The sequence below is a fragment of the Paramisgurnus dabryanus genome, chromosome 11, assembly GCF_030506205.2.
Source record: "Paramisgurnus dabryanus chromosome 11, PD_genome_1.1, whole genome shotgun sequence".
Taxonomy (NCBI): Eukaryota; Metazoa; Chordata; class Actinopteri; order Cypriniformes; family Cobitidae; genus Paramisgurnus; species Paramisgurnus dabryanus.
The window spans coordinates 1,297,463-1,324,149 of NC_133347.1; the positions used below are offsets into that span (position 1 = coordinate 1,297,463).

The window sequence follows — 26,687 nt, forward strand, 5'->3', positions numbered from 1 at the left end:
TCAGAGCTCTGCGTGTGACCCTTGACCTCTACATAAGTGTCCAATCATCACAATCCTCAAGTTAATTTAGTATTTTATTGTATGACTCATCAAAAATGTTTTATAGTAGAAATTAAGATATCCAGGGAGCAATTTACACTGACTGCATCAGTGTTTTCAGCCGGTACTTTATGAAAGCATTTCACACTTTATTTTATTTTTTTCATTTATAATAAAATACACATTTAGTTTTCACAAACCTATTTTAATTAAACAATAATGAAAATAAAGCAACTGAGAAATAAAAAGACACTCAATAACGACTACAACCAAATGATATTGCTGGATATATCGAAGCATTGGTTCATACGTAATGCCAACACAAAGTTAGGAGCTTAAAGACCTTTGAAAATTTACTTAAATTTTATTAAATGTTTCCTCCTTCACCAGCACCACCATCAATGAACCGTCAAACAATTTATTGAATCTTGCATGCCCGCAGTTTACTAGAGCTTTACATCAAAATACGAGCAGCATTATTGTCATCTCTACACTTGATGTTTAAAGGACAGAAAAATAATTTCATTCTTTAAATTCATGGTTTAATCCTTGAAGCAACATTCACAAGTGTCTTTAGTGGAGATGTAAGAACACTGGCGTTGATATCTGAGGCACATTCAAGAGAAGAGAGATGAAGATAAAGAAAATACTAAGATGGCACTGTCGCTTGTCAAAATACATAAACCACAAAGTTATACAGTGCATATTGTTTTGAGACCAGAAACAAAAAAACAATCCGATCCTGTTTATGTCAATCCTATTCCAATCTGTATTTACACAGAAACAAGTTTGTAAGGCAGAAATTAACTACACAAGCTCGTGGAGGCCGGCGGCCGAGAAGCGACTGAATAATTGACGCCGGTGGATCTGATCGGTTATTCGTCGGCTCTCAGCGGGATGTTTTATTGCTGAGGTATCACAGATCGGGACAGACAGATGGAGATTTGCTGTCACGTGCTGTTTGTCCTCCAGATCGTGTGAAGCCGCCGCAGAGAGTCGAACGCTCGGTCGCTGATGTTCAGGGCGGGATGAACCTTTCGGAGGTCTTCCTCTCCTAGCAGAGACAAGCCACAGATGCCAAAGTAGGTGTGAAGAGGGTCTGATGTGACAGGACAGAAACAGAAGAAGATCAGTGTTACAGACACACAAACAGACAGACAGATCAGCAGCACAAATCTTACATGTATTAATACAAGGTAGCTTTTAGAATATGAATAATTCATCGTAAGCACATGATATTATTAGTCCCGTCGTTACACAACATTTCTGTGATTATGAGTGATAATCAATGAGAGTAATTTAAGAGAAAAAAATCTGAATTAATTTTAATCTGAAAATCCTCAGGCAAGTTATGAAAAGACATCAAGAACATTATTATTATTATACAACGAATATAATAATTCCAGGTCCAAAGGTATCAACAGTGAATCTTTCATCAGCACACAAACAGCTCGCATATTAGATTACACTGAGGTTTCAACTGACCGCGATAAACAAATGATCTTGAATCTTAATACGACTGTAATCTTACCCGGATGACTGTCAGGCCATTTAGCAAAACCGCCCACCAAACGGTCCTGCGTAGACAGAATGTAGTTCCGGTTCTTTTCAAAGTTTGTATATTGGAAGACATCTAAGAGCTGAGGACAGCGAGAAAAGGTGTTAAAGTTGTGCGATGAGAAAACACAGCCTAGTCTGGTTTAATCCTAAACATGGTTGTTGTCACAAATGCTTAAGGTAGTTGTGCTAAAAACAAACAGCGTGCAAACGTGTTTTGATTTCACCGCGGTCACTTTTGGTGTGAACAGACTCATTATGTGTCACTGGACAACTCCAAACAAGACATGTTAACGGTGTGGTGTAAGTTACATGAAAACAGTGGTAAACTATGTGTGTGAACCAGTGTACCTCCAGCGTCGCGCCCACCCAAAACGAGTAACAGGTGTCCACAGGTTTGTTGGGACGCCCGTGGAAGCCGTTCTGCTGTCTCAGGATACACCAGCGTCGTATGCGTCTCATTTCTCCCTCACTGAACACTTCCTGTAATTTTCCCATCAGACACAGAGAAGCAATGGCACAAAACGTTGAGCCACCTGACACACACAGAAAGTCGCAGTTAGCATTTCTCACAACGCTTCATCTGGAACTACAGGAGTAGTCAACCTCACTGTGTGTATGTGTGAAATCTCCTATCACAATTGTATCTTACTTACCATGAGACTCAAGTCCAGACCCTTGACCAATCCCACCATCATATGACTGAACAATAAACATACAAACAAAATGAAGATATTAGCAGCTGACTTAAAATATCTTGTAAATGTGATGACTGAGAACGAAGCCTACAAGTAAAAGGATCATTCACTACAAATGTTGGTGTGTGGATAAGAGAGAAACTACAGCATACAGAAACGACAGCAGTCAAATGAATTAAATCGCTGCTTCTCTGTACTTGACCTTTGACATCAGCTGACCCCTCTCTGCTGAGTGTTATGAGGATACATACACAACTTTAAGTGAATCAAGTAGAAATGCTTCTGCACAGCAGCACAAACAACATGCGTCATCAATACCTCTGCTAGGAAGAACGGATGAACGGACAGACGGACGAGTGTGGACTCACTGTGCTTCTCCTGATGTAATCTATGGCTTTCTGGCGGTCCATACCAGACCAATCGTCCAGCATGTAACAGATACAGGCGGCACAGTAAACAAATCTCATGTCGTTCTCGCTTCCTTCTGGAACAGCATAAAAACTGCAAACACAAAACAAGACTTTTTTATTTACAGCACCTAAACTTCAGTGTCGTGTCCTGACAATTACTCACAGCATGAAAGTGCAGTAAGCCAGATTAAAACTACACAGAGAGACGTACCTGCCGTCCTCTAACTGCAGCGCTTTTAAACCAATCAAACAAGCCTCTTTATTAACCCGACTCAGATCGTCACCTAGAATAACAAGACACGCCAGTCCAGTGTAGGTCATCGCCACGTGACCGCTGTCATACGCATGAGGAGTACTTGGACCCTGCTAAGAGACATCACTTAAGTCACGTGCACAATTTACAATGAGAGTCACCGGTGCCATCTGCTGCGGGCACAACAAGCAGAAAATGATTCATACCTTTGAGTTATTGTAAGGAACACCGATGTGCGAGGAACCGCGAAACCCACAGCGCCCAAGATTACATCCTGATGTTGAACCAGAGAGAGAAACCCAACTGAAGACATTTCACCATAATAACAACACAACATAGCAAATGTCTGAAACGCACACAATGCCTTGCAAGGTTTTTGTCATGTGAGCAATTGCTTTCATATCACTGACTTTACAATCAATTATTATATAGTGACATTAGATTTATGTTGGGAAATATTTCAAAGAAAAAACTGAAATCTATCACTGGCATAAGTATTCACCCCCTGTGCTGTGAAAGCTCTTCATTCACACACAGATGAAAGAAATTTGCCTAACAAGGAGACATTTACCATTTACCACAGGCATTATTCAATTATTCAACTTTGTCATTGTGAGAGATGCCAACAGCTACAGAGTTTAGTGGCACAGTAAGTGTGTGATCTGTGCACCATTCAAATATTTACACACACGTGGCTTTTATGGGAGGGTGCCAAGAAAAAATCCTGAAATAGCAGCACATCTGGGCCTGCATTTTTAAAGCGTCTTATAATCCTCTGTGAGAGCTCCTAATTTAGCTTAAAAAACTTTGTAGATCGTAGATTAAGATCGATGTAGGACCAATCTGAGAGCAACTTTGAGCAATGAAAATACAATAACTTTGATCTTAGTGAGGAGGCGGGGCTGACCCCGTTACTACGTACAACACAGTCTTATGAAGACTGTGATTGGTTGGTTGTCCAAGACGGAAGAAAAAGGGTCTATTATAAGCCACCAGTGTGACGGCTTATAATATATAAATTTTTATGTACCATGCTGGTAATGTCATATTTGATATTAGGAAATAAACAGTTGCTGGGTTCTGTAAGTTCATGTGATCACTTCTGTCTGTAAAAGACCCAAATCATCTCTGCTGCTTTTTCTAGTTATTGAATCTGTTACTGTAGTTAATGTAGTGATTACTTTTAAATTCAGGCGCAATGGCATTTCTGCACTGTGTTGGAGATGTTAGCGTGTCTCTAATAAAATCATTCACAAACATGATCCCTGCACAATCTCATGTCTTGTGTTTTATTAACTCACTGTCATGCACTGTTTGCAACACTTATTGTTTCCCTCTTCATGTTTTGTCCACTTTCCCTGCTGCTAGAGAAACTCTTATACGTCCTTGTCGATACTCCTAATAATTTTGGACCTTACGACCTCTTTTAAGGGTTAGAATGCTTTCTGAATGACTTTTTTCTTTAATTTTTAGGGGAAACGCAAACATTTCTAAGAATTTTCGTTCCGGTGTGTTCCGGCCCTCCAGGTTAAGATTTGAATAGCCCTGGGTTAGGGTGACCCAACAGTTGCATTGTGGAAAAAAGTTTTATGAAACGGAGATGTTGTGTGTGGCACAAACCTAAAACTTCTCATGCCAGAAGGCACAGCATCCCTACAGTAAAGTCTGGTGGTGGCAGCATCATGCTGTGGTAACCCTAACTCATCAGAGAGGAACAGGCATCTCGTGAGAACTGAAGGAGGAATAAATGTATCAAAATATAGAAAGATATAGCAAAAGAATCTAATAAAACAGACAAAAATTAAGTCCTTCGGAAAAGAGTATGGGTGTACACTGACATCCTGGCCAAATTTGCCCATTGGCCTACCAATCGTCCCCATATAAACTGATTGGCAAGCTCGCTCTGGCATCGTACACACTGTAAACTGTCAGGACAGGAGGAACAACTCCTCTAAATGTTCGTTCCCTGTGAGTATGGAACAAGACGCACTCCCGAAAATGTGATGATTGAAACAGTGGTAACCATAATAATTTTATCATTTAAAGCTTTGACCTAAATAATAACACAGCAACAAACCTCCGTCTTGGAATTGTGTGTTGTATGCATTTGTTGTATGAAGCGATCAAGTTTTTGGTGTAATAAGCTGGTACATATACGCTTAGGGTTAAATACTTCTGCAAGCACAGGGTTTCAGTTTTTGGTTTTTATAAAAATACTTCCTAACATAACTCCACTGTTACCTTTTAATTATTAATCAATGCATTCAGTGTTTTAGAATACAATTTAAAACAGAATGACATTTTACCATTTCAGTAATATGAAAATAGTTTTAATAGTTTGCAAGACACTGTATACAAGATTTATTACAGATGACTTACCATCATCTGTGGGAAGAACTTGAAGTGAATAAATCCACTCAATTAAACTGGGTTTGTCTACAACATCCAAGGCATCAAGAACATCAAGACCCGACAGAGCAAAAAAAACAATCGTCAACCTGCAAATGAGGAGCACAAACTTAACCCACTAGACAAGGACATACATCTTTATTTACTCTTAACATCACTGCCGTCATTAAAACAGTTTAATCTGTGCTGCTTCTTGCCGTGCACCCCTCTCATATATTTACAAGTAGGGCTGGGTATCGATTCAGATGTTCCAAATCGATTCGATTTCGATTCACAAGCTATCAAATCGATTAGATTCTCGATTAAATTTTCGATTCCGGTTCTCAGGTAGGTTTTTATACTCGATTCTCGATTCAACTCAATGAATGTAGATTTAATTCACATACTATATTAATAAAAAAGAACAATGAACAGCAGTTTACAAGTGGGTAATTAATAAAAAGAAATTAAAAGCCACAACACGTCTTGCTTGCGAAATCTAAAATGCTTCCATTCCTCCGGTCAATGTTTGCGGAAATAAATATGGAAAAAAAAATTTTATCGACCACGTTTTAAAAAACGATTAATAGAAAAATCGATTTTTTTTTGCCCAGCCCTATTTACAAGAGAATAACATCCCTTGTGGCCCCCCAAAGAAATTCATGACAAAACTTTATTAAAAATCTTAAACTCAGAAATTGATCTAAACTAAACATATTACATGACACAATGTATTGTTGTTGGTTAGTAGCCCTATTTCTCTGAGGTTTAATTATAAAGATTTTATGATAAATTAATGTCTTTTATAAAATGTCATAACTACCTCCCAGACATAGTTTACATTAAGTCAGGAGTAAATTCAGACATTTAAGAAAAACCTTACTGGTGAGTAACAGTTCAAATTACTCACGGTTCGGTGTGTGTCACGGTTTTAGGGTCACGGTTTCAGGGTCACAGTTTCAGTACGTTTTAGTGTTTGTATGTTTACGGGGATAAAAAGGCTACTGACGCTTTGAGAAGCTACGGTAGCTGCCAAAGGACAAACATGTTGTTGTTTAAGACAAAATACAGTAGTGCCAAAACGCAATTTGTCCATTTAGGGCTACCGTAAAAACATTGGTGGCACAAAATGGCGACTTCCATGCAAGGGGACCCGCAGTGTACGTAGATAAAAACGTCTTATTCTTAGGTAATAAACACATAACAGTTTATAATGTAAGGTCTTTATACACCGCTGATAATATTGTTATGTAGATTGTATTGCATTTCTGTCAAGAGATCCTTATAAATTTTACACACTGCACCTTTAAGATCTGTCAGAGCAAGTTGATTTTAGTTAAAACAGCTCAAACGAGCATTTTAGTCTTGAACAATTTTCAGACTTGAAATTTTTCTTTGAATCTGAGATAGATTGGTTAATCACAAGACAAAACCTGGTTGATGATCATTGCCGCTTTCAATTGAAGAAACATCTTTAGTTTACACTTGACAAATCTTTCACCATCATTAGTTTGCTGTTCGCTTCAACAGATACAAATGTAAATGTTGCTGGCACCGCCACAATGGTCCACGTGAGAATGAGCCAAAAAAAAAAGGACATAAATGTTTGCATTTCTCAACCGACTTTAATCTACATTATGATCTGATTGTGTTTACAAAAGAAACTTTAAAAACGCACGCCTGTCTTTTTCTCAGGTAATTCTGCAAGCATTCCCAAAGCTCACAAGACAGGATTTTCCCACACTGCGGTAAAGTTAGTTGTTTGCGTTTGACATTCGTTTGATATTCAAATTCAAACTCATTACACTCCCAAATTACTCTGAATAATATCCCAAAATTGAATAGAGTAATTTGCAGTTGTATTGACATCTCTATAACAGGTGCTCTTTGAGTTTAGTGGATTTAAATGATTATATATATATATATAATGTTGTATAAAGAAAATGCCAAAAATAGCTCTTGTGTCATAGGGGATATTATCAGAGGAATTTGCAGTTGGTTTGAGTTTAAAACCGCCCCAAAATAGAGTCTTGTGCCATGAAGAAACATTTTTTTATGCACATTTACACTGGGTTGGGCTCAAAACATGATTGCACAGAGAGTTGAATTAGTTTGAATTTGAATATCAAACAAATGTCAAACGTAAAACTAACTTTACTGCCGTCATTTACTCTCATTGACCTCGGATCGGTCATCATGTTCGCCTCAGATCATCATGTAGCTCCTCTGTGTCGTTTACCAATCAAACCTCAAAACTGCTTGCAAGCAAATGGTGGCCATAGGATTTTAAATCGGGCTGCAGAAAGACCACTAACGCTAGCTAACTGTGTTTTTGTTAACATTAGTAAACGCATAAGCTAACATGATGTAACAACAAGCACAGTTGTGCCTATTTATATATAAATTAAATTGAAAAAAGATAATAATAGTCTCGTGTCATCTTGTTCACACAGTGTTGTTGTTTAGATGATGCTCAATAATTGTGTGTAACTAACCGAATGTAAACACGTTACTTTGTGTTGAGCGGAAGTCACTGCCTCGGTTAGCTCTGCTCTGCTGTTATCTGTTTTAATAACAGTCACGTGATCAAATGTAATTATTATTATTACCTGCTCGTCTCGTACGGCGCGTATCTCTCGGGCAACACGTCTAGACAGCGCAGAAAAAACCGCACATGCCGCTCGCGCAAAAAATCAATCTGATCAAAATCCGCCATCATCGCTCACCGGAAAAGCACATGCGTCACTTCCGCTGCGCCGAAGACGAGAGGAGGCAAAATAAAAGTGCGGCGGGTTCGCTCTGGATGAAATAGCATTCATTTTTCTTTTCTGTTAATTTTAGTATATTAGGATGGTATTACATGTTATAAACGATCAACGGACGCACTGTGATATTAAAATGTATTTTAATGACCATTTAAATCATGGTGTTTTTCACACAAACAATTAAGAAGTTGTAAGAAAAGCCTAGAAAAATATGTTTTGATAATGTATATAACATTTAATAGATATGTTGTGTAGAGATCATTTCACAAGTCTTGTCTCCAGGTTGGAACTGCCCTGTGGTAAAAACAATAAAAAAGAAACACATAAATACAAATAAACATGACATGATTAATGTTTTTTTTTATTAACTAAGGTAATGACAAATAATTCAAACTGATTGATTACTCTTACTGAATGTATGCATGCATAAGATAATTTACACTGTCAAACATGTAATCTCATGTTGTCTGTTTCAGAGTTGGGCAGTTGTTTATCATCATCACTAGATGTGATTGATTTACCTGTGAAACATCTGATATATTGGCCCGCTGGCCTCGGATGGACCGATCTCTTTAGCACGTGACTCCCAGCCTTTAGTCGGTTTCCAAAGTCTCGATGGATCTCGGTCGACGTGAACCTGCACCTAATGCAAATAAACTCAATTTCAGTTCTGTTTCTATAGTTGACCTATGATGCATATTGATAAGAATTCTTTATAAATGGATTTGTTTTCACAGCTAACCTTTTCCTTTAGTTTAGCTAGTTTCAGTTGTCGCTCATGTTCCTCCTGCTCTTTATTCTGGTTCTCTTGTAGTTTGGTCATTAAGTGCTGTGAATCCTGAGAAGATCACTTTGTGGTGAGCACAAGTCATCATTATTAATGGATATTACGAGAAAATAATTCTTCATCTCACCCTTTGTTGAAAGCGTTTGATGCCTTCAGCGGCCAGCCTGCGCCGCTGCTCTCTCTCTGCCTGCTCCTGTGCCTCTTTCTGCAGGACGTGCAGTTCCTCTTCCTCCTTCTTCTGTCGAGCATGAGACTCCACCATGAGCTTCATCTCCAGCTGTCTCCTCCGTTCCTCTTTTTCTCTTTTTCGCCGCTGGATCTCGTCTCTGACTCGCTGCTCCTGCTCTCGGTCCATCTGCTGTTTTCTGCAGCTTCTCCAGGCATCCAGCCTCTCAGCCGCCTCCTTGCGCTGCTCCTCCTGTTTGAGGCGCAGGGCCACGGCGGTGGCTTCGTCCGGCTCCTTTCTTGAACCTTCTCTCTGCTGATGCTCTCTCTGCAGCTCCAGGTCTCTCTGCTTGGCTGCTCTCCATCTGTGGATGGCCTTGAGGAAAAACCAAAGCAGCGCACTGAATCTAGATCCTCTTAAAGAACACACGAGTGCATTCACAGAACAGCAAGATTAAGTTGTAAGTTCAATAAATACATCCTAAAAAAGATCTTTGAAAAAAATGTGATGATATGATATACAGGTCTGACGTGTTTGGATGTAAAGTTTGCTTTTTACTTATGAGAATTATTTAAGGTGACCAATATTTATATAAGATTCTTCTTGTGTTTTGTAAAAGGACTATAAGTGTAAGACTATGGATTGTAAACAATACTTTAAAGATGAAAAAAGGCTTTTCAAAAGTGGTTTAACATCCTTAGTTAAGTAAACAGTAATTGTGATAGGAATGGTTAACTTCACCTGTTTGGCTTTATTGTTTTCTTGAAGGTGAGATGAGGGAGTTTTTCCCTGTCATGTTTAATTGGTATAATAAATAAGTGTGTATATAGATGTTTATTTATAATGATGTGCATGCACTGATATGTACTGTATATGTTTGATACTGGTATTTAATAATGTATACTTTCCTTATCTCCTCCCTGTTATTATTGTTCGTTTTTATTTACTGTTCATCCTTTAAATTTACAGGAGATTAACTCTGGTCACCTGTTCATACAGGCATTGTGTGATCTGCTCCTGTCAAAATCTGTCAAATCCTCCAAACTAGTTACAAATAGAGAAAATCAATCTCAATACCTCCCTCTTTCTTTCCTGGAGATGGCACAACTGTAGATACCACTCCTCGTGCAGCTGAAGGTCCTCCTCAGTCTTATCGGGTAAATAAAGCTTTGCTTCTTTTCTGTATGAAGGTTTTCCGTTGTGTTTTGTCCAAACTTTCATGAAGCTCTGATGGTCGTACTTGTCCCAGCCGCCTTGTGGTCCGGCGCTTTGCTGGAGAAAGATCTCTAATGCAGTCACTTCTGCCGGAAGATCTCTCGAGTCCTTACGGCCTGCGCAAGGTCCGGCTGACTGAAGATCCCGGCCGTCTGCTTTTACAACCAATGACCAGACATCAATCTTTTGATCAAAGGCACAGATTTCCTGCCAAAGATTTCTCTCCTCTTTCAAGAGTTCCTCAAAACTAACAAGGGCAAGATATTTTAGGAGGAATACAGCAAATTATAACCATATTTCCATATAATAACATGTAAGTTACCTGCATTTAAACAGAAATATGTCTTATACCTTTGATGCTGCGTGTCTTTAAAAATGTTGATGGAGTTCTCGATATCGATCATAGTCTCCTTTAATTTGTCAAACACTACAATGAAATATGAAATGATATCAAACTAATTTAAATAAAGTCCAGAATTGAAAAATATTTTCCACAGAAATGATCAGTGTCATGAAAACTTACAGTCTGGAGAAGATTTCATATCTGTCAGCTGCGCCTGGAATCTATAGACACAATTCCTGATCTTCTGCAATTCCTTTTGCACTTTCATGACTGATAAACAAACAAGCAGAAATAAACACTCGTATCGGCTCAAGCTGAAATGTATGAGAAAGCTAAATAAAGATGATTTTACTGTCCGCTCTGAGATCAGCTTTTAGGTTATTGTGGATTTCCTCAAACGCACTGAAATCTTTTCTTCTGCTCGTCTCTCTGTCGTGTTTACTCTCCCTGTATGAAGTGAATAAATTATGTCATTATAGAGATTATAAATCATAAAGGCCCGGTTTCACACTTTAGATTTAGCTTAAGCCAGGACTATGCCTTAGTAAACGAGGATATTTAATTCACTTTTATAAAAAAAATGCCCTTAGTAAAACATTACAAGTGTGCATCATGAGACAAAACAATGACACTGACGTAATTTAAGATTAAATATTTTCAGTTAAGACAGCTCAAACATTGATTTTAGTCTGGGACGAACTGTTAGCCTCAAGTCTTGTCTGTGAAACCTGACAAAATACATTAATGTCATTAAATCCGCTTACAACTTTCTGAGACGTTCAGATTCCCGCAAAAAATCCGCCGCAGACATTCGAGCGCGTGCCAGAGAAAAATAATCATGAAGAGAAAAATAAAGACGAGGAGGTGAAGTGCGATCTGATCGGATCACTGTTACCATAACAACGACGCTGTTTGCCTTTAGCCGTCGTAGTCACTTCAAAATAAGAGACCTGAATTATGAACATAACCAGACCTTAAGAGCTGAGACATCTATTTCCACAATTAGGGCAATAATGAAGACGATTGTATCGACTGGAGATGTGTGTGTCTATATCGATCACAGATGGAGAACTTCAGAATTCTGTTGAGTCTTGTGGTCAGAAAGCTTTATAACAAAGAAAAGCAGTACCTATATTCCCACAAGTTGTTTAGGACAGAGTTTAAGAAACAAAACTCCAGCACATACAGTATTCATTCACCACACTGGACCTTTAAACAGGACTGAGTGTATTTGGCAGCAGGAACACAAGATGGCTTTTGTTAGGGTCTGAAGTGGAGGAATAAACTAAGATCAGAATTGAACTGAATTCAACCTCACGAGACAATTATGTGATTAAAACATGCAAATATTTATCATTGATTAATCATTTTTGTGATTTTTTTTAGCATATGATACACTTACTGATGAATCACTTTGAAGTTCAAGTACATCAGAAGAATTGTTTCTTTAGGACATCTTACAGATATCAGTAGAGATGTTCTGCTGTCAACACAAATATCAATTCTCAGATCAGTAAAATACTTTTCTAAGACGTGGGTCCGGTTTCACAATCTAAGCTTCGATTAAGACAGGATTATTATGTTAAATAAGGAGATGTAAGTATCTTTAATAAATGTGCTTTACATAAAACATTCCAACTTAAGACAAAACAATGGCACTGAAAAACGATGCTGTAAGATATGTCAGAGCGAGCAAGCTGTTCCCAGTTAAAGGAGACATATTTAAGTGCTAAAATTGGGTCCCCAATGCTTCTATCAACCCAAAAAATGTGATAAAGATCAACCCAGTAACTTAGTTTTGGTAAACTTTTCTCTGCAAGCATGTGAAAAAATAGGTCATTAAAATTTGTCTCCCCCTGTGATGTCAGACGGGGATCATATTATAATAATACCGCCCCTTGATCTGTACTATCCAACCACAGCACTGATATTAAGTGCAGAGATCAACTTCTTAAATCCTTCTTAAAAATGTATTGTGAAATATTCCCTTTAAGGTTAGGGTTAGCTCAGACCTAAGAATTGAATTTAGGCCGGAAATCAAACACGGACACATGGACGTCTGTCCACACCCCAACCCTAAGAATGCCTCCAGATGAACTTGACTCATTTCATCACAACTCATTTTCTCATTGAAACTGCAGGAGATCAAACATTGGTTTCGGTTTGATGAAGTCTGACTTTTTTATATGAGGTGTGATATGTTTTGTTCTTTTAATAAATCTACGTGCCAAAAATGTCAACTGAAAATGTGTCAATATCTGTGTTGGAGTGATGCACTAAATGGGTTGGCTAAACATTAATCCCAGAACATCATTCTTTACCTGGAAAAAGGCATCTAGAGGGACAAGCTAAACGTATGTCAGGAAGACATTTGAGGATGTGGATGCTTGACAAACCATTTGTGAAAAAATGAGCAAAAACCTGTGGCCGGTTGCATAAACCTTTAAAACTAGTCTTAAAAGTTAGTCACAATTTTTTTTTATTAATCATAACTGTTTTAAGTATATTACATAGAAAGGTAGATTGGTCTTATTAAAATCAAAATAATAAGACTGATTAGCCCTAACTAATTGCTAGTTAGTCAGACTCATTCTTAAGATGCAGTTTTAACATCACGGAAATGTTTATGCAACCGGCCACTGATGATGGTTCAGAAACCTAAACACACAAAGACGCTTTAACCATCCTGAAGACCTAAATGAGTTATTTGTTGTGAAACATTTTAGATACGTTTGATGAACTATTATCATCTCATATGACATAAGGCAAGCACACACACACACACACACACACACACACGCATACACAAAATCTGAGGTCCTGAGCATGAATCTGTGTAAATATTCCATCGGGAGATTACAGATGGTCCATGGTGCATCCCGCAACCCTGCTAAAGACAAACAGGTTTAGAGAATGGATGCATGAAAGATAACACACTTAGGGGTGGACAAGGATTAGTTTAAACCAGGATTAAGCCTAATTTTTATAAGCAAATATAACTAGTTTTAACAAACATGCCTTACTAAAAACATTACTTGTGTTCATTTTGAGGCAAAACAAAGGGCACTGATGTATTTTAAGATATGTCAGTTGTTTTCAGTTTGGACAGCTCTTACATTTATTTTAGTCTAGGACTAGTCTAATCCCTGTCCGGGAAACCGACCCATAGTCCTTTTATGTCCAGACTCAGTATCATGAGACGTACTGCTCAAGTAAAGTCAAGTTAGCGGCCTGTTGGCAGCTTTGTCTTATTATTACCTGATGATGGCTTGTATGTAGGACATATTTTGAGTGGGACATTATTCAAGGTTATTTAAAGACACCAGCAAAGTAGGCCAAGTGACACTTGTCGACACCAGATGTAAAAACAGAAAGTGCACGGAAAACCAAAGTCATATTTTCATACAAACTCAGAATCTCAGTGTGTGAGAACGAGTTACTGTAACACGTGCTCACATGTGACTGTAACACTAAAAAAGGTTGTATAAACAGCTTTTTCTTTAACAAATGTTACCCATATCATCCTTGAAAACCAGTGATGCCATTGACGATTTCACCAATCGAATAAACCCATCATATCATAAACTCCTGACCAAAAATAATGTAGACAATTAAAAATGTCTCAACTTCATTTTGATAACACATTAAATGCCTGCAGGTTCAAGAGCATGTAAACCTGATAGTTAAGCCCACCGTGGCAAATCATATCTTGTGTTCTTTTGTGTTTGTTTGGTGAGTGGACAGGACAGAGTATTATGTATCATATTTATTGCAGTTTTTTGTCGTATGGATTCATTGACAAGTGAGAAACTTTTGAGAGCAGTCGTGCATTAGTGACCTTTCTTAAGAGATTCATTCTCCTAAGCATTGTTTTAACATTACATAGCTACAGTATTCTGTACATCTGCAACAGTATATGAGGGTTTTATCCTATTGTAAATATATTATTTTTACGCTGTACATATACATGTGGTAGGTTTTGTTGTAATTTGCTTGTGCTTTCATACAAACAACAAGAACACTGAAATGTTTAAAATAGATAATAAGTCTGTTAGTTTGCTTTTGGCTATAAGGAATATTTAAGCAAGTGAAAGATCCTCAGTGAAAGTGCTCAGATCTGCCCAAAAAACAATTCTGTATTGACTGTATACAATTCATCTCCATGCATTTAACTTCTTTATGGTGTTTTGTAAAGTTCACTTCTTCCACACATTTCATTTAAGAGTAACTTAAATTGTGAATGAAGTTTCATGACATGTTTTGGTAATAAAAATGGTTTGCTCATTTGTGTAAATTAAATATCTGCATCTATTAATCTTTCTTAAAGACTACATCAAAATTCATAATGTCAGACTGAGCTCTAACCCGACTTAAATGGAGTAGGCCTACTGCAAAACACTTAAACCCATGGTAATAAACAGTATTTTTACTCAAGTACATAAAAAAATCACATCAAATTGAGAAAATGAGCACTTCATTCTGTTACTAGAGTAATATTTGACGAGGGTATCTGTACTTTTACTCAAGTATTTTCTTGCACCACTGGATAGCTATGGCTGCAGCACAGGGGGACCTCAGTCGTTACCTGCCGGTCTTAGGAATCAAAACAGTAACACCAACCTTAAAACTGCAACTGCAATAGCCACCCTAGCACTAGGCCTTATTTCCATTAGGTCATTTAAAAAGTTTTTACAAACATACCTTTCAAAAAACACTACAGGTTTTTTGACAGACAAAACAACGTCACTGGTATATGTTAAAATTAAACAGGACAAGGTGTTTTTAAATGAAAGCAGCTCAAACATGCATTTTATTCTGGGACTAAGATCAGCCTTGTCTGGGAAACCGCCCCTTAAAGCCAGGACTAGGCCTTAGTTTAATTATGATAGAACTAGTTTTAACAAACATGCCTTACTAAAAACATTACTTGTGTGCATTTTGAGGCAAAACAAAGGGCACTGATGTATTTTAAGATATGTCAGTGCAAGCTGTTTTCAGTTTGGACAGCTCTTACATTTATTTTAGTCAAGGACTAGTCTAATCTCTGTACGGGAAAGCGCTGTACAGAGGGCAGAAATAAAGAAACTGTGTCAATGAAACAAGTGCAACAGAGGTTTATTGTCAATGATGCTCTAAGGACATTAACAAGCTTTAGGCTATTATAATATGAATATCAAATCTCACTTTAATAAAGTGCAAGTCCTTCTGAAAGTACTGTACGTGTGATTCATTGACTAGTGTATTGGGTTGTTGTCCAGGAATCAAAAGCCCTTGAGATCAAACTGTACAAATGTAGCCAAGATGAAGTTAAACTACCCAGAGCTGATGAAGATTCCAGTGAAGATCTCACAAGAGAAGACTAAAAAAGAAACGCGAGGATCTGTTCGTATCGCTCGATCAACTTTGATCAAACTTTAGTTTTGTTGTTACAGCTCGACCGAGTTCAAAGTTCAGGACTAAAAGATGAGGATGCAGCCAGATTTGCTTGTGCCCGATCGCTCGCTTTCATCGCAACATAATTAGTGTACCAAATGAAGAGAGACCGAGGAAAGAGAGGAGTGTAAAAATTGACCAAACCAAATAAAACAAAAAACAGGCAGTCACAAAAACAAGTGGCACAATCCAGTAACACAGAACAGTCCCAATATAATAAAGCCTGTGCATAGGAAGTATAAAAGCACTTATGGTATCTGCAAACATCAGTAAACACATCACAATGCTCGTTTCTGATTGAGGGAGTAATGACAGCGTTCCAATGCGCTCGACAACACAACAGCGAAAGTAAAACTGCAGAGCCGGCGCTGGGTTAACTCAATGAACCGTACGGTACGGTCCGTACGGATACCGGCAACAAAAAAACAAACAAACCGTCCGTGTCCTACCGTCTTTGCATAGAGAGATTCTTACAAAGCAAAGGATAAAAACCTGTATAAAGCGTGAAGAAATAATGTTTTAACAGCAATCCGAGCAAAGATGGTAGGAATCGGATGTGCATGCCAACGTAACAGAATCCCTCCATCGTTGCCGATCCGAGAAAGAAAGGAAGCTCTGTCTGTCCGAATCCCAACCCAAGTCTTCGCGTCACTATCTGTGCAGCAGCACGAACGCCTCCAGCCGCTCCGGGATGTTTCCTCGGTACGTCAGGCCGTGTTTAATGATGGCTCGTGCCGCCAGACACTGCAGCGTGGTGTGATTGATGGGCTGAATCAGGTTCTTGGCCATCTCCTTCTCGTCCAGCAGGTCACACGCAGTCTGTTTGAACGAATTGGTGCTGTCGAAATGCGTCCCGCAGGCGATCAGCAGGTTCATGATGTCGGGATGGTTGTTGGAGGCAGCTACGTGAAGGGGGCTGTTGTTATCTTCGTCGCGGCAGTTCACGTCGGCACCACACTCAAGCAGGATGGACGCAACCTGGAAAGAGGGAAACTTGCAGACCGGATAGCGGCCCACGCACGTGGTGTTCCTGTCGACGGCCAGGTGCAGGGGGCTGTAGCCGTTCTTCCCGCAGGGCTGTAGCTTGAGAAACTTGTAAATGGTCTCCTTCTTGAAGTGATCCTCCTCGACGGTACAGGGGACTTTCTCCAGCAAGCAGATGAGGTGCAAGATGATGGACAGCACCTTGCCGAGTTGGGTGGGGTCCGGCCCGGGGTTGGGCTGCTTGACCGCACGCTCGATCTCCAGAACGCTTTTGCTGAGGATCTCCATGAGATCGTCGAAGGACACCGAAGTTCCCAGGAGGCCTTTGGCACGGTCCTGCAGCATGAAGGAAAAGAGCTCGGCGAATGACAGGAGGCTGCTGGCCGTCATGGGGCTGAGCGGGTCCAAGTTATTCTGCTGCATGTCCAGCGCGTACTTCCACAACTTGATGCATCGCTCGAAATTCCCAGAGTCGGCGTAGACGGCGCCTCTGTAGCGGATGTAGTAGGACGTGTCCGGGTGAGACGGGCCAAGAACGCGCTCCCGAACTAGCAGGGCCTGCATTCTCATGTCGTCGGGGTCCGCGATCAAGCCGTCCAGCTCATCTAACGTGTTCACCTCTTTGGTGCAGTCGTACGCCGTTACCAGCTGCCTGGGCTCTTCCTTCAGGAGAACGTGGCTCGAATCGCTGTATCTCAGATCCATAGCTCTCTTCCAGTACTTCAGCGCTCCTAGAAGATCCCGCTTTTTATCCACAAATGTCGCCCCAAGCAATTCCAGAGCGTTGATCCGCTCACTTTTGTTAGTCTGAGGATGTTGCGCGAGGAAGTCCACGATGTTGGCGTGGCCCGTCACGCTGGCCGAGAGCAACGGTGTCATTCCGTAACCGTCCCTCTCCATTGTGGCTCCAAACTTCAAAAGCATCTTCATGATCTCTAAACTCCCAGATTCGGCACAGTCGTGTAAAGCTGTGTTACCTATGAAGTAGAAGAATAAACCACCAATGAACATGACATACACACAATATTTAAAAACAGGAAAAACTTTTGCTCGAGTGTAGAGCCGGGCAAAAAATGCGCATCTCATCAGTAAAGCCAGTTTGGTGATTAGTAGTAAATTGCCATCACCTGCTTTCAGATGGAGCTTTATTTACTACACAGAGCCGTAGAGAAGAAATTGCGTCCATAATCGTGGAAAATCGGCTCCGATAATGCATGCAAATCTTCTTGGTGAAATACGGCTTGTTGTAGTAAATGCTGCTCCATCTGAAAGCAGGTGATTTACTGCTAAATCACCGAACCGGCTTTACCCATGAGATACGCATGAGAGTTGCAGGCGATTTTTTGCCCTACTCGAGTGCCCTTTACCCAACACTAATGATTAAATGAAGTTTATGGGATTGGGAGAAAAAAATCTAAACTGTTGCTGGAAGTATACACACTTAACTGTAACATTATCAATGTTGCATTGATCATTTTAATTGTGAAGAACATTTTCAATCAACCCTGAGTGTTGTAAACTCTGTGTTCCTAGGTGTCTAAAAACTGAGGGGAATTCATTGCTGCCTTAAGATAACTCGCACCTTTCACACTTTTCCTGTTCACGTCCGCCCCTTTCTCCAGCAGATACTGCGCAATTTCTCTGTGGCCTTTATAACATGAGATCATGAGGCACGTGTGGCCGTGCCTGTTAGCCACTTCCAGGTCTGCTTTGTGCTCCACCAAATATTTGACAATGTCCAAATGTCCATCAAAACAAGCGGCTCTAAGCGGCGTCGAGTTCGTGAGCGTCGTGTTGTTCACAGAGGCGCCGTGACCCAGCAGCGACTGCACGACTTTTAAATGTCCGGCGGCAGACGCGGCCCATAGCGGCGGCGCGCCCTCGATGATCTCGCCGTCAAAGTTCACAGAGCCTCCGATCTCGACGGGAGCGCAGCAGCATTCGATGAGGTACTCCACCAACTCCAGGTGCCCGTAACGAGCAGCCATCAGTAACGGCGTCGCTCCGTTCGTCTTCTCCGCCATGAGTTTCATCACATCATGATCGGTTTTGTTCTCCAGCAGTTTCTGCAGGAGTCTTAGTTTGCCGTCTCTGGCTGCGTTGAAAACGGCAGTTTTTAAATCCATGACATAAGGTGCACTGTGACCCCGTCCTACAAACAAAACATGAGACAAGGAACATGTTAACAAGTTGTGTAGATTTACCAGTCCTCAGTTCAGGTGTGTGTTTGTGTGATGTTTAGCTTTAGTGTTTGAGTAATATTAGGGCTTCACACAGCGCTCAACCGTGGGTTATCTTGGTTCTAAACCCCACTTTTAACCCTAGATTAAGGATCGTTTCACACCTATAAATTTAGAAGAAGGGTTATTAAAATTAACCCAGGGTTATGAAGCCCTGCTTCTCTGGGGTTAACCCCACATTGTGGTGCCAAATGCATGTAGTGTGAAAGGAAGCAGGGTTATAATAATGTTGTGACGGCTGAAGCAGCTCATCATGGGGTTCAGGGTTGCTTGATAATCACAGACAGGTGTGCATGAGAAGGGTTTCAGACATCTGACCCTGGGTTAGGAAAGCACAGTGTGAAACGTCAGATTATAAATATCCAGGGTTATCTTTTAACCCCTGCTTAAGTATGAACAGTGTGAAACAGATAACCCAGGAGTTCGTTAACCAAGAGTTTAGAATAACCCAGGGTTAACTATTTATAGTGTGAAAAGCCCTAATGAGTGTGTCTAACATTTAGCTTTAGTGTTATACTCGGTGTCTCTGTGTGTGTCTGGCTTTAATGTTTCAGTAAAATTGTAAGTGTGTGTGTGTTTAGCTTTAGTTTCAGTAATATTGTGTATTTACGTGTGTGTTTAGTATTAAGTTTAACGTTGATCAACAATGTTTTTAAACTATAGGCTGTAGTCTGACATCTGAAAGAGTAACAAGCAATGACAGATTCTGACATCAGACTGTTAGTGTGTGTGTGTCTGTGTTTAATTTGTGTGATCTTTCTGTAATATTGTCATCAGGTTGGAGGCCGCGCGCACAGTACTCACCTCTCACGTCACGGTGTTTTTGCTCAGATGTGTTGATTTATCTTCTTGATTTATCCTCTAACTGTTCCCTTTAGTGTGTTTATGGTGTTGTACGCCAATACTTTGAAGTTTCTTTAGCTCATTCCCGAGTCAAAATAATACAAAATGTTAAAAATAGAGCGTCGCTGCGGATCTTCCCTCCCCCGCTTCACGCGCTTCCTGTAACATTGAGCGAGATTAAACCAACACGATTAACGCCGCTCAACTACAGACTTACGACAAACATAACATTAGTTTTCTTTTTTATGTCCATTTCTGTCTGTCGTCGTCAGTTTGTCTTTCAGCTCGAAGACCGCTGATCAGCTCGCTGATATTTTTCAGTCTGTAACAGCGACCGACGGTTCCGCCCCATTGTGTGTGATTGACAGTTCGTCGGGCCAATCACTGTCTTCACTCCTCGTTTCCCATTTAAAGATAAAGCAGAAGAGTCACGACACGAGCCCGCATGCTTTTAATAACACCCATCGGTGACTGTAACAGACACCAACGAGGATTCATAAAAACCTATCGGCTATTTAACTTAAAGAAATCAACGTGACGTCAATATAATCATTTTCATTGCCTTTTCTGTATGCGGCATTAAAGATTTTATGAGAAACTGTCCTGAGATCAGTGTGCTCATACTGAGGGTGTTGTTGATTTCTGCTTATTGGTTTTCACAACCGACTTTTGGCTTGTTTTTCATTTAAATAATTGTTAAAGAACAGTTGTGGTTTAAAAAAATTATATGTGTGTCGTCTAAACCTGAAAAGAAAAAGTAGCAAAGGTGAGACTCATTAAAGGGACAGTCCACCAAAAAAAAATGGAGGCCCCATTCACTTCTATAGTAGCAAAAAAAATTCTATGGAAGTGAATGGGGCTGATGGTCGGTTTGGTCACAAACTTTCTTAAAATATCTTCAACAGTGTTCCTCAGAACAAAGACATTTATGCAGGTCTGTAATAACATGAGAGTGAGTAAATGATGACAACATTTTCATTTTTGGTTGAACTATCCCTTTAAACCCTAGAAGATCTGATCAACTGACTGACTGACTTACACCAACACATCTTCAGTGAGACCCCTGATGATTATTTAGTGCAGTGTCTCTGAAGATAGTCATACATTTGAATTTTTGAATTTCTATTTGGCAAATAATATTGAAAGTGATTATATGTATTTATATAACTGAAAATATACTGGTTCAGCGTAAATAAAGTAATATGAAGAGGCTGTGAATGTTTCTCAAGACATTTATTACCCCAAACAAACATGGTAAAGAAATAAACGCATCACTATTAAAAAGAAATGAACATAGCTACTATAAAACACAGAAATTACACCGATGTCATGGAAAGAAAAGACAAATTAGGTTAAAGCAAGAATACCTGTTTTTAACACCACAAATAAACCACATGAAGCTCTCCTGAATTTAGACAGAATTATTGTTTGCAGTCTCTGGATATAAACAAACTGCAGCCATGTGTCCAGCAGATCTACAGCGTCTAAACATCCTTTATTCTTCACTTTCACATGTAAAACTTTAACGTACACCCACAAAATAAATTAGATTAAGTTTCATTTTCAGAATTGAAAACCTTATTTGATGGAAATGGGACACACGGTTCACACACAGACTCCAAGGAAACAAAGTCGTGATGTTGTTGAAATAAATCTACTGTGTATGTGACTTTATTTAATAAAAAACATCAAGATGTAACCGCGTCCGAGGTCCCCGTGTGTGACGTAGATCAGCGATGATGATCACCCGCACGCATTACGATCCAACACGAGTTGTTGTGGTTTTCTTGTCTGAAAAGAAACTCCTAAGAAGAACGACTTGACTGATACTGACCACCAACAAGATGAAGGCCTCGCCGATGGACCAAAACGCCACTCTGGTATTCAGATCCTCCGCTCGGCTGCGGCCCTGCGCCTCTCGCAGGCGGAAATGCGTCTGATAGTCGATCACGGATTTCAAGGCCTCGTGAATAGAGACGCATGCAGACTCCATCTGTAAGACAGAGAAATGTCAGCTATGTAGAAGCACGCGCACAATGTACGTCGCAATAATACAATTCAAACTTATTTATATTTATTATATGCTTATATACAATGTTGCAAAGCAGCTTTACATGAAAAAAAGCAAAACAATCCAGGAAAATCATCTAAAATACAAAATATATATTTAACTGACTACATGGCATTAGTGCAAATGTTATTGTTTCTATAAAAAAAGATTGAAATCTCTGATAAAGGTATATACTATCTCTGAAAGTATAAAATATTTAGCCAATGAATACGATAATTGACACGGGTCATATTAAACCTAACATGCCATCACAGCTTACATGGAAATGGCCCTTAAAAAAAAACTGGCGTGCATCTTGAGACAAAACAATGGCACTGATTTATGTAAATATATGTCAGTGCAAGTTGTTTATAAATGAAAGCAGCTCAAATATGCACATCTTTGACTGGGACTAGGATAAGAAAACCCTAAACCTAAACTAAGCTAATGTCAGCCAAAAAGATTTTGCCTAAGCCATTTATGACTTCTCAGATAAAAGAAACCTGTTTTACACATTTGTATGATCTTACACATCATCAGGTTATTAAAGGAGCATTTCACCCGTAGAAACCTTCATCTTTATTGAAAGTGCATCATATTTGTAGTCGAAATGTAACATACATTTTGAATTTGGTGCCTATTTGACCGAGAAAAAGGGTGTTTGTAGTCTCACTCCCTCAACAAAGATATAGCACTTCCTTCTTTCAATGATGCAAAATGATGATTTTTACATCATTGAAAGAAGGAAGTGCAACACTGAAATCTGTATTTCTCCTGTCTCAACGGCAACTGAGGAAATGATGCACGACCATTCAAAAACATGACTGGGGTTCTAACTATACAAAGCTTAATGCAAATGGGTGAAGTGTCCCTTTAAGCATAATCAGAGTAAAGACTGTGCATGTTTGGATGTGAAGTTTTTGTCGGGGGTTTATCTTAGGGCAGGGTTGTGCAAATGCACAGTTTTCCTTTTAGTTTTTGTCCCTCTCTCTTCTCTCTACATAATTACCTATGCAAGCCAATATATTTGTTAGACATGAGTAGGCATGGGCCGGTATAAGATTCTGGCGGTATGATAACCTTTAGCAAAAATACCACGGTTTCACGGTGTTGCGGTATTGCCATTGCAACACTAAAATGTGTTATTTTCAAATGCCAGGTACAATAAAGCCTTTAAATTATAATATGCTTTCAAAACATATATAATATTTTCGTAATATATATTAAATGTAAACATCAAATCAATCACATGACTTCATGATTTAATGAATTTTGTATAAACACAGCTCATACCTTGGAGACGGTATCACAGAACATTTTAGTGGTTTTGAAACCTTGACTGTTTTAAACCTCGGTATACCTTGAAACCGGTAATCGGCCCATGCCTAGACATGAGTCATGACTGATCACACTTTTGTCGTGGTCTGTTCAAAACACAGCAGGGAGACCACAGGACACTCCGTCCTTGCTTTAAGGTTCTGTTATATGTTTGTAATGTATGGCTCGGCTCCAGAAGATTGGTGATGATCTCAACATGTAGGTGGTGCTTGTGTGTGTTCGTGAATGACCTGGGTTAAAGCAGTGACTCGATTCTCGTTGGGGAACAAAGGAGGGTCATCGCCGACTTGAAAGTCAAAATAGACGGTCTTGTGGGTGAAGGTGGAGAACTCGTTGCTGAAGCAGAACTTATAGGTGCCGTTTCTTGCCGCTGTGAACGTGAAGCTATCGTACTGTTTCTTCATCTCTTTATAGAGGACTGTACCATCTGGATCCTCGAGACGACAGTCAACATCGTAGTGTCCTCCTGTAACCACCTGTAGAAAGAGGAAACACGTCATCAAAGTCCAGACTCACACTGTCATTCAGCTCAGATAAGATATTGCCCTCATTTACCTGAAACTCAAGGGTACATTTAGTCCCGATGATAATGTCTTCATAGAAACACTGTTTGGCGTTGTCCGGTAACTCGAATGTGAGTTCTGACCCGCGGGTCCATCCGAACATCAGCTGCACGCCCAGTACCAACACCAGACCCCAACGCATCATCATCATCACCACCAACACACCTGCACTCAACACACGATCATTGTAAGAGATCACCCGAAATCAAACGAGTAAAGCTAATCATCATTACAGCTCGTGCATTGCGCTACGTTCAACCGGAAACAAGTTCATTGTGATCACATACACGCGCGCACACAATCAAATCTGACGAAATCCGTGAAACTGCGATGCTAAAACAATATTTTTAAAACACTCACCGACGATTGTTAATCCAACAGTGCAGCTTACCTCAACACCCAACCGGAAGCAGGAAGCTACCTAACGGTGACATTGCACGTACGTACGTACGTAATTACGTCACAGATTTATGCGGAGTCGCAAGAACTGCCAAGCGGATGACGTCAAGGTGCCGCGATAGCGATTTGAAAGCAGACTCCTCCTTATGATTTCTCGAATCGGTCTCGCGGTACTTTGACGTAATAAAAACTGCATTGATTGTGTGAAAGGTAAATTAACTATTACTTAGATGACAACTTATTTCTCCATAACCTTAGAAACAGTGGGTTAGATACAATTGCATATAATTATCAATAGCAAGAGAATCTCCTCTTTAAATATTGGAAGAACAAAAGCCGAGCGTCAGTAAAACATTATATATTGCAATAATGTGAAAGATTGCTAAAAACTACTTGTTTTACTGTAATGTTCCGTCTGCGAGTAATCTAAATAAATTCTCCATTAACAAAAAGCAACACAATATTATGATGTTCTCTACACATAGACTAGTATTAGAATATGACGAACATTTACCATCCAGCATCAAGGTTCAATAGTATATTCTTGTTGTGCTGGCTGATGTTCCTAATTTTGACCAGCAGGGTGCGCCGTTCAGTTCCTTCTACATTCAAATAATGATGATGAGGAGGAGGATGGTGATGAAGAGGAGGAGGAGGGCCAGCAGTTAATTTACGTTTATAACTTGCAAAACGTTTAAAATACATTCCCTGCCATAATACCTGCTTTACCAGCCATAAGACCCCTAGTAACTGGTATATGGTTAGTCTTTTGGATTATTACTAGCACTAGTACTATAAGCAAGAATAAGATATGTTATCTTAAAATATCTCTGCTACAAATAACCACCCAAAGTTTGTTTTTAGAATCTATCGTTTTCATACAATCACAAAGTGACAGGAGTGTAAACGTTACCCCATAGGTGGGGTTCATTGTAACAAACAGAGGGTTTGTTGTAACACCTGCTTTAGTTTAAACACAAATAATTCAATCAAATTCCGTCTGTAAACTAAAGGTGGATATTCTTTATATATCTGCCTATAATAAATAGATATCCACACATTCATCCATCCATCATCCTTCATCTAAACATCCTTGAATTATACATCAATACATACGGATAGAAATGTTTTTAAGTGCTGTATAATTAAGACAAAACAATGAAATTCTCAATTATTTCCCCTGATATTGTAAATCTAACAGTTATCATTTTGATTAATTAAAATGACCTTTTTTTTTATTTCATTATCATTATATTAAGTCTTTGTTGTAATGCTGTGTTGCTGTAACAAATGCGCTGTGTAAAAAAGCAGCACAAAGTTAAAACAACTTGGTTTTGCAAGACAATTTAACCTACAATTTTAAGTTTTGTCTTAAAAAAGTTGACTTATACATTTTAAGTTTAAAGTAACATAAAAATATGTGTTGATTTGATAAAAATGCTGCAGATGTTTTACAGTATAGTTGCCATGTTTGAAAATAGTGCTATATTTTAGGCAACAGGACAGTGATTAAGATAATATAACTTATATATATATATTATATTATATAAGGTTACACACCCAACTCAGAAATCAAGAACCCATATGATAAAGAAATTAACTTTCATGCCTCTAAAACACTTTTTGTCAAGTAAAGAAGACACAAAAGATCATCATTGAACAGGTTGAGAAAAGCAGTTAGGGTCAGGTTAGGGTTAACCCTAACTGTGTCACTTTAAGTTGGTGGGTCTGTAATGCAAAGATTGTTTTGGTTTAAGTTTCGGACAGATTCGGACGGGATTAGTTTTACAGGGGGACCTCTGAGAAAATCGTGCTTCTCAGAGGTCCTCTGTGTTTTTAATCCCGTCCGAATCGGCCATGTCTGTGTTTTTCTCTGAGGACCTCCGTAAGAATTCCAGAGCAATTTACCTACTGTTTTTCGCCGAACTCAGAGGTCCTCTGAGAAATTTAATCCCGTCCGGATGCAAATGTCTGTGTTTGCCCGCAATATCTTTTGAAAACGCGGTTCATTTCGTGTTTTGGCCACCGTGATCTGCCGTAAAGTCTTACTAATGCGCGTATATTGTATTTCCTGAGTCCCATTCATTCAGATATGGATGTTTTTTCGCATTCGGCAAAATAAAATAATTAAATCAAGACGAGCTGAATATCAAACACTTTTAAGACTGGCCACTGTAATATCAGTAACGTTATAAGAAACTCCGTTCAAAGTTCTT

At 39.3% G+C, this 26,687-nt stretch overlaps 4 protein-coding genes across 7 annotated transcripts; all 4 read right to left on the reverse strand.

The window, feature by feature from the left end:
• Nucleotides 1-223: 223 nt before the first annotated feature.
• On the reverse strand, nucleotides 224-8,208 carry pggt1b (protein geranylgeranyltransferase type I, beta subunit). 2 transcript variants are annotated; one of them, XM_065248042.2, is made up of 9 exons: nucleotides 7,955-8,208; nucleotides 5,337-5,455; nucleotides 3,164-3,231; nucleotides 2,916-3,067; nucleotides 2,663-2,795; nucleotides 2,253-2,298; nucleotides 1,948-2,132; nucleotides 1,571-1,679; nucleotides 224-1,138 (listed from the first exon to the last, which is right to left on the reverse strand). In XM_065248042.2, the coding sequence occupies exons 1-9, from the start codon at nucleotides 8,062-8,064 to the stop codon at nucleotides 990-992; spliced, it is 1,071 nt and encodes a 356-aa protein (XP_065104114.1). In that variant the 5' UTR covers nucleotides 8,065-8,208; the 3' UTR covers nucleotides 224-989. The 2 variants fall into 2 exon arrangements, with proteins under 2 accessions (XP_065104114.1, XP_065104113.1); XM_065248041.2 differs by having other exon boundaries at nucleotides 2,916-3,070.
• Nucleotides 8,209-8,271: 63 nt separating this feature from the next.
• Nucleotides 8,272-11,591, reverse strand: LOC135730202 (coiled-coil domain-containing protein 112). Of its 2 annotated transcripts, XM_065248040.2 has the most exons (9): nucleotides 11,386-11,514; nucleotides 10,974-11,068; nucleotides 10,802-10,891; nucleotides 10,630-10,705; nucleotides 10,141-10,525; nucleotides 9,025-9,438; nucleotides 8,853-8,948; nucleotides 8,632-8,753; nucleotides 8,272-8,404 (listed from the first exon to the last, which is right to left on the reverse strand). In XM_065248040.2, exons 1-9 carry the CDS (start codon nucleotides 11,430-11,432, stop codon nucleotides 8,374-8,376), a joined length of 1,356 nt encoding a protein of 451 aa, XP_065104112.2. In that variant the 5' UTR covers nucleotides 11,433-11,514; the 3' UTR covers nucleotides 8,272-8,373. The 2 variants fall into 2 exon arrangements, with proteins under 2 accessions (XP_065104112.2, XP_073672282.1); XM_073816181.1 differs by lacking the exon at nucleotides 10,974-11,068 and having other exon boundaries at nucleotides 11,386-11,591.
• Nucleotides 11,592-15,720: 4,129 nt separating this feature from the next.
• Nucleotides 15,721-20,492, reverse strand: LOC135751983 (protein fem-1 homolog C). Its single transcript, XM_065270284.2, has 3 exons — nucleotides 20,083-20,492; nucleotides 18,621-19,190; nucleotides 15,721-18,015 (listed from the first exon to the last, which is right to left on the reverse strand). Exons 2-3 carry the CDS (start codon nucleotides 19,162-19,164, stop codon nucleotides 16,706-16,708), a joined length of 1,854 nt encoding a protein of 617 aa, XP_065126356.2. The 5' UTR covers nucleotides 19,165-19,190; nucleotides 20,083-20,492; the 3' UTR covers nucleotides 15,721-16,705.
• Nucleotides 20,493-21,339: 847 nt separating this feature from the next.
• Nucleotides 21,340-24,554, reverse strand: tmed7 (transmembrane p24 trafficking protein 7). 2 transcript variants are annotated; one of them, XM_065248046.2, is made up of 4 exons: nucleotides 24,464-24,554; nucleotides 24,065-24,237; nucleotides 23,740-23,985; nucleotides 21,340-22,114 (listed from the first exon to the last, which is right to left on the reverse strand). In XM_065248046.2, exons 2-4 carry the CDS (start codon nucleotides 24,221-24,223, stop codon nucleotides 21,878-21,880), a joined length of 642 nt encoding a protein of 213 aa, XP_065104118.1. In that variant the 5' UTR covers nucleotides 24,224-24,237; nucleotides 24,464-24,554; the 3' UTR covers nucleotides 21,340-21,877. The 2 variants fall into 2 exon arrangements, with proteins under 2 accessions (XP_065104118.1, XP_065104117.1); XM_065248045.2 differs by having other exon boundaries at nucleotides 24,433-24,519.
• Between the last annotated feature and the right edge of the window lie 2,133 nt (nucleotides 24,555-26,687).

Excerpts from the sequence above, each read along its gene's own strand:
- LOC135751983 (XM_065270284.2), bottom strand. The coding sequence starts at position 19,164 with ATGGATTTAAAAACTGCCGTTTTCAACGCAGCCAGAGACGGCAAACTA. Across the intron at positions 18,016-18,620 it reads GAACAGGAAAAGTGTGAAAG|GTAACACAGCTTTACACGAC; the intron begins GTGCGAGTTATC and ends TCTACTTCATAG.
- LOC135730202 (XM_065248040.2), bottom strand. The coding sequence starts at position 11,432 with ATGTCTGCGGCGGATTTTTTGCGGGAATCTGAACGTCTCAGAAAGTT. Across the intron at positions 10,526-10,629 it reads AAAGACACGCAGCATCAAAG|TTTTGAGGAACTCTTGAAAG; the intron begins GTATAAGACATA and ends TGCCCTTGTTAG. Across the intron at positions 8,949-9,024 it reads TCAAACGCTTTCAACAAAGG|GATTCACAGCACTTAATGAC; the intron begins GTGAGATGAAGA and ends TGATCTTCTCAG.
- tmed7 (XM_065248046.2), bottom strand. The coding sequence starts at position 24,223 with ATGATGATGATGCGTTGGGGTCTGGTGTTGGTACTGGGCGTGCAGCTG. Across the intron at positions 23,986-24,064 it reads AATGTACCCTTGAGTTTCAG|GTGGTTACAGGAGGACACTA; the intron begins GTAAATGAGGGC and ends CTCTTTCTACAG. Across the intron at positions 22,115-23,739 it reads GAGTCACTGCTTTAACCCAG|ATGGAGTCTGCATGCGTCTC; the intron begins GTCATTCACGAA and ends TCTGTCTTACAG.
- pggt1b (XM_065248041.2), bottom strand. The coding sequence starts at position 8,064 with ATGATGGCGGATTTTGATCAGATTGATTTTTTGCGCGAGCGGCATGTG. Across the intron at positions 5,456-7,954 it reads GCGCCGTACGAGACGAGCAG|GTTGACGATTGTTTTTTTTG; the intron begins GTAATAATAATA and ends CCTCATTTGCAG. Across the intron at positions 3,232-5,336 it reads AGTTCTTCCCACAGATGATG|GATGTAATCTTGGGCGCTGT; the intron begins GTAAGTCATCTG and ends GTTCAACATCAG.